General features: G+C 39.9%; 1 protein-coding gene across 1 annotated transcript in view; it reads right to left on the bottom strand.

The window, feature by feature from the left end:
* Positions 1-2,077: 2,077 nt before the first annotated feature.
* DCAF6 (DDB1 and CUL4 associated factor 6) overlaps positions 2,078-6,097 on the bottom strand; it is a gene marked incomplete at its 5' end in the record, with an annotated part of 51,880 nt that continues 47,860 nt past the window's right edge. The window contains 2 exons of the mRNA XM_010281921.1: positions 2,078-2,523; positions 4,225-4,330. Coding sequence (XP_010280223.1) covers positions 2,459-2,523; positions 4,225-4,330 — 171 coding nt within the window. The remainder of the gene's footprint in view (positions 2,524-4,224; positions 4,331-6,097) is intronic.

Below are 6,097 nucleotides of genomic sequence, written 5' to 3'. Positions count from 1 at the left end.
CAGGAATGGCGGAAGCAGCTCTTTTATTTTTAGAAAGACAGACATCCACAGTGATGATTTATAAAATCTCTCTGGTGAAGACAAAGGGTATCCTCTCCATACGCTTGAGAAAGAAATGATTAACTTTGGAAAACAAATTCTAAGTAAAAAGAGCCAGACTTCTGTAGGAACACCCTGGTCATTCTTTTTGGTAGCAAATACATCTCAAATGTCATCTACAGAGGACCTAACAACTGCATCAAACATTGTGTTACTGTATTTCATTCACAGAACTGCTCAGGACCCCTGGCTGGGGAAGATGTCCACCATTGCAACAGATGCCACCCAGAACAGAAACATGGCTTTATTCTTCTTACTCCTAATAGCTAAAGTAGAGCAGACAACCCTACTTTATATACACACTAAGCACACTATATGTATTTACTGTATAGTTCTTTAAAACCTAATGAGAGGAGTACTCTGTTCTGTTACAAAAATTCAAGGTTAATTTAGATGTGATAGTAAAAATGTTGCTCTGTGCAGTGCTGTGAGCAGCAGGGTTTGAATAGTTCTAGACCACTGTGTTCCCCCCTCCCCAAATAGGTGTACCACAAAATCGTAAAATGTCTTTCATTTCTTGCGGGCCTGAAAATGCTTGCCCAAAATGTTATGTCATGAGGAAAAACTAACGTTTTGCTCCTTTCTCCAACAAGAAGGGCACTTAGTCCTCCTTGTGTCACCAGAAAAGACAAATATCCATATCAGCCATTATTTTCACTCCATACCTTAAAAGGCAAACGAACAAACAACTTACCTTGACTTCTTCCACTCTCTCTTGTTCACAGTAGTTATGTTCTCAAATGCTTGCCATCCTCTCTTGCACTGACCTCCTCTGGGTGTGAAGTTTCCCCTTCTCCACAACGCTCCAGTATTCCGAGACCTCCATTCTTCTCACCACCCTCTGCCTCCAAAGCCTTCTCCCCGCCCAGTTATTTTCTCCTTTCCTAAATTCACTCTACTGGATCACTTTCAAAGCTTCTATACTTTCTTCTTCCTCAGTAATTTCCTATCTTCTCCTTTTTTAAAAAAACAAACAGCCACCCTATCCATTTCCTTACACTTTTCCTCTCCCCTCTCGTTATTTTTCCCTTGCCCAAGTATCTTCACTGTTACTGCCAGCTGAGCCATGTAATTACCGTTTCTCTTCCCCCATAAATCTCTCCATCTCCTCCAATAGTTTTAGTTTTCCCATCTCCCTCTGTTTCTGTGATTTATACCCCCCCTTCCCCAAGTCTTCTCAGCCTGCCTGCCTTGTGAATCAGGGTATCAGAACGTCGTGACAATGTTCTTTTTCATTCAGTGTGGGGAATTCTTTCTGTTGACGTAAGCAGTTTGTGAAGATTGTGTGAGGAATGTATATTTTAATGATAACAGGACAATGAAGCTTCCAGTACCCTCAATCCACCTGATTTAAAATTCTTTCTGGCATTCTCTAATTCCCCAGTGGAGCCTCTCAGCATCTGCCATCCTCAACAAGAACAGCCACTGAGCAAAGTCGCTCTTTCCCCTGCTCCGCTTTTCTTCCTTCACTTCCTCTTCTCCATTGCCATCCACAAATGTATGGAGGAAGGATAGAGTCTGTTACACGGACAGAACTGCATTCCTTCTCAAATAATTACTCCTAGGAAGTAGGAATTTTAAAATTCATGTTCCTTTGCACTACATTTTCTCTATTCTAAATCCAATGGAAATTAAGATGTGTCTGCTGCTGTTGCAAAGAATGCATACTCACAGATCTATTGGTGAAACACAACTATTTCACCAGCACTACAGATTCAAGCACGAAGGATGTGAAGTGGCACTATAATAAGACTGATGGAGAGACAATTTTGCGTATGCATGTGGGGGTTGCCCATGGAAATGCAAGAACCAAGAGGCACAGGGTCTCAAAGTCTTAGAGAATCCCAGTCCGTGCTGTAAGAAATAATTGTATTTGTCACTTCACAAACATTGTAAGAAAGAATGCAAATGACGGCAGTAATGGGGTTATAGTTACAAGGTGATAAATCAATGGTTGCACAAAGGAAAAACACAAAACTACTTAAAACAACCAAATCTTTTAATTAGAAAGCAACAAACATGCAAACAGCAGGTATAGAAATTTATTTGAACCAACGTTTTTACTATAATGAAAGTTACTTTAAAACATTGATCCAAGCTCCCACATTTGCAGGTTAAGGAAAATATTGCACTTTGCATCTTCTAGCACCCCTCATACATGGCAAAACATTTTAAAAACATTTTTGCTTATTTTAACTTGCACACTCTCCCAAAGTCATGCACACAGTCATTCAAAAACAAAAGGTTAGGTTATCCAAAAGCAATACCTTAGAATTGCACTAAAGCTCTGTAAGGAAAAATATAATTAATGTCTTATACAAATTCCATTGATGTCTAGGTGCTTGCACACAACTGCCGGTTACTCTTCATCTTCGTTTTCATTCTCCTGACCAGATCCTTCTGATCTGTCACCTTCCAATCGGTCTGTAAGACACAGAGATTTAGTAAAGAGAACTTCCAAAGTTTTAATTTTTGTTAAATATTTATAACATGCTATCTCCCTGGGCTATTACACAATGGACAATGGCTGTGGGTTATTTGGTAGAGGAAAGTCTGTAGGGACTGACAGCAGAGATTGGGTAGAAATGTTACCACAAGGAGAACAACAGGAGAAAAGCCCTAAAGGATTTCCAGGCATAAAAGTGAAATTTGTATATAAAAGGAAAAACCCTGTAGCTGCTGACTAGCTGTCAGCACTGGAAAGTGAATGCAAACATAATATTAAAAAGAGATGGTGAATACAAGGGATTGAAACACTCTTCTGGGGAGCTGAAACTAGAATAGCTGCAGTTAGAAATTTGTATACTCCAGAAAACTGGGGAATCACTGTCACTGTATACATCACAAAAAGTACCTTTTGATGTAGTAAATGTTTAGAGAAAAGCAAACACAGAAAAGTGTGAGGGAACATGATTGGCTCAACATCTATCACTCAAACAACATGCATTGTCAGGTTAAGAAATATTCTACCCATAGTAAGAAATATTCTACCCAAATCATAACACAGATTTTTGCTGAAACTGTTGTAACTCAAGTGTTGGGCAGTTCTTCGAGTATTTCACTCCAAAGAAATCATAACAAATGAAGAAAAAAGCAAACAAAAATATTCAGTTACAGCAGGGGCGAGGCATACCACTGGGCTGGATACAGTGGCATCCTTCTGGCGCTCTAATTCTCACAGATCAGCGAGAGGTGAAAGAGGAGCAGCAGCTGCTGGCAGGCAGAGCTTCCTTCCTACCTCATCACTATAAGGCCACTGATCTGCTCAGCCGGTGCCAGAGTCCCCATATTCAATATCTACAGTCACTTTCACCTTCATCTACAGTTCTGTTAGGTTTCTGCCCCATACATCATACCAACCTCCCAAAACTTCATCTCCTTGCTTCCTACCCAGTAGGCTGTCTCTCCATTGTCCTGCATCTTCAGTATCAACCCACTGCGGTCAACTTCATTAGCACTAACATCCAGGAACACCAGTTCCCAATGACGATCCTCCGTGCAACCCCTTATCACCAGTTTCAGCCCTTAGGGAACTGCCCCTTCCCCAAAGAGACATTTTGGACTTAATGATCTTAAAGGTCTTTTCTAACCTTAACAATTCTGTGACATCCTAGCACCTGCTGCCCCAGGAACAGCTGCCAGCGGCCTCATTAATATTTCCCACAGTCCTGTATCTTTACACCCTCCTGTGCCCCTAGACAATTCCAAACCCACAATGACAGTCAGTTTATCTCACGACTCATTCCAGTCATCCCCAATAGCTTTCCCATCACACAGCAGTCACCTTAAAGAACATTCCTTAGTAAAGAGAGTATTTTTCAACAGCTAATTAATACTAATAAATAAGCTATTTCAGGATGGATAGTATGGTAATATCTAAAAATATATTTTGCTCTTTTCTCGTTCTTTCTTTGGAGGTAAAAAATGACAGCTGCAAAAATGTTGCAAGTCTCACACTAAAGAAGCTATTCCTAAGTACTTTTATTAAGAGAACCTTGAACAACCCTTGGATATTCTCACCAACCCCAAGCGTAGCCACAGACAGCTGAAGATCTTGATGGTTCCCCAATCCATCTGCTATTTCATAGACCAATGCGGCAGACAAGCTCTTTAGAAGTCACTCACCTGCTCTTATATGATTCAATGAAGCCAACATTCGTAACATAAAAGAAGCTGGAACAGTAATAGTGTTTCTGGTCTCTTCCAGCATTAATTCATTACGTGTTATAACCTGGAGGCAGGGAAGGGGAAAAAACAGCATCAAAAATAAACACAATATTGTACTGCATCAATGGGGGTTTGTAGATACACAGTTCCTATGCAAAAGGCATTTACAGAGTCCAAAATTACAATGAGGGAGCGATATTTTAATAATTACTGTTGAATACAGTTACACCAATTGTATGTGGTAAGAAAAGTTAGACAGTGGACTGCCTACAGATATCTAATTGTCTATCTAAAGAATATTCTACTAAGATCATCATCATTCTGTTGTCCTCATCCATAGCAGATATTGAGATGAGCAACTGAGAAAAACTTTTGGAAATGAGATCTTCCATGAAATAAGGAAGACTGACGAGAGAAAGTGCTGTTACAGATGGCAACTGCTGTAGAGAATGAAGTTCTAGCACCAGCGCTGGCCAAGAATGTGGGTAGGAAAAGAGATGAGGTTACCCTAAACTCCTACCTTCATGCTGCTTGAAACTTTTAGAGAAAATCCAAGGAACACAAGCAATTACACTATCCCAGTTCAGGAACATTCTTCAGCTCCGTAACTCTTTCTAAACAGACCTACAGCTTGCCTTTAAATGATCTGAAAGAGCTAGCTCCTACTGTCTCAGTTTCAAGGAAAAAAAATTCACTAACAAATACTTTTAGCTCTTTTGCCTCCTTCCTTCCTCGTGGTACTTCCTTGCCATCCTTCTTGCTTTCCCATTAAGTTCTAATCCCACACCTTAGCTTGTCTCTCAGCTTTTAGACTACGTTCTTTCATTACCACTAAGCATAAAAATTTCTTCAGGTGGAGGCAAGTTCTGACCATTATTCAGTCCTTCCTCCCAGATCAGCTGCTGTGGGGCAGGAAAATAATGCATTTCTTTTTCATTTTCATGCCAAGCCTGTTCCTCTTGTGAGGAACACGGTCTCACAAATGTCTGCAGCGGCCTTCTCCTAGCCAAATCAAAGCGCCTCTTTTCTGACATTCCCATCTGTTTACTGGGCACTTTGCGCAGCTGATCACTCCCTAAAAGAAGCAAACTGAGAAGACTGCAGACGGCCATTTTTAAATCTTTCACCTCCTATTTCTCCAGTGCATCATCAGTAACACCCTTTTGACAGCTTGCTTATCATGCTTTTTCTCTATTCAGAGATTTGTTCCCATCCGCACTGTCTTCTCCCCTTCACTAAGGTCAAGACCCCTCTCAATTTTAAATATGGTTCTGTATCTATACTGAACTTTCCCTATACGTAATGCTTTCTCCCTAGACCTTGCCTTCTATGGAAAATTCAGTTTAGGTATGTTGGACACTTGCTTTAGCCAAACTTAACATGGTGAAAACTATTTTATTTCTATGAACCTCTCCTATTCTCTACATAGGTATTTCAATACAGGGATTAAACTAAAAAGCAAAAAACCATGTAAAATTACAAACCATACAGCAGTCAAATTTTCTGAAAGTTCTACAAAAGCATCATTATAATAATTACTTTTAGCACACATTTATGTCTGGCAATATTTCTAAACCCCAAAGGCTCCAAAACACGTCATAGATTAAAACTATCATACAATATACAAAGAAGTGTCACTTTACTCAGTGTTACTACTGCTAAAATAACAGGAAGGGTTCAAAACTCACAAGTGGATGGGTTGGTGTTTTTTTTTCTGGGGGATGGGGAGGTAGTGGCTACAGGTTGTGTGTTTCTGCTTTAAATATACATAGTACTAATACAGACAAATAATAATTTAAAAAACCTAGTCTACTGTATCCCTGCTGTCCAA

The sequence above is a fragment of the Phaethon lepturus genome, unplaced genomic scaffold, assembly GCF_000687285.1.
Source record: "Phaethon lepturus isolate BGI_N335 unplaced genomic scaffold, ASM68728v1 scaffold16532, whole genome shotgun sequence".
In the NCBI taxonomy this organism is placed as follows: Eukaryota; Metazoa; Chordata; class Aves; order Phaethontiformes; family Phaethontidae; genus Phaethon; species Phaethon lepturus.
This window is presented reverse-complemented; position numbering and strand designations above follow the sequence as displayed.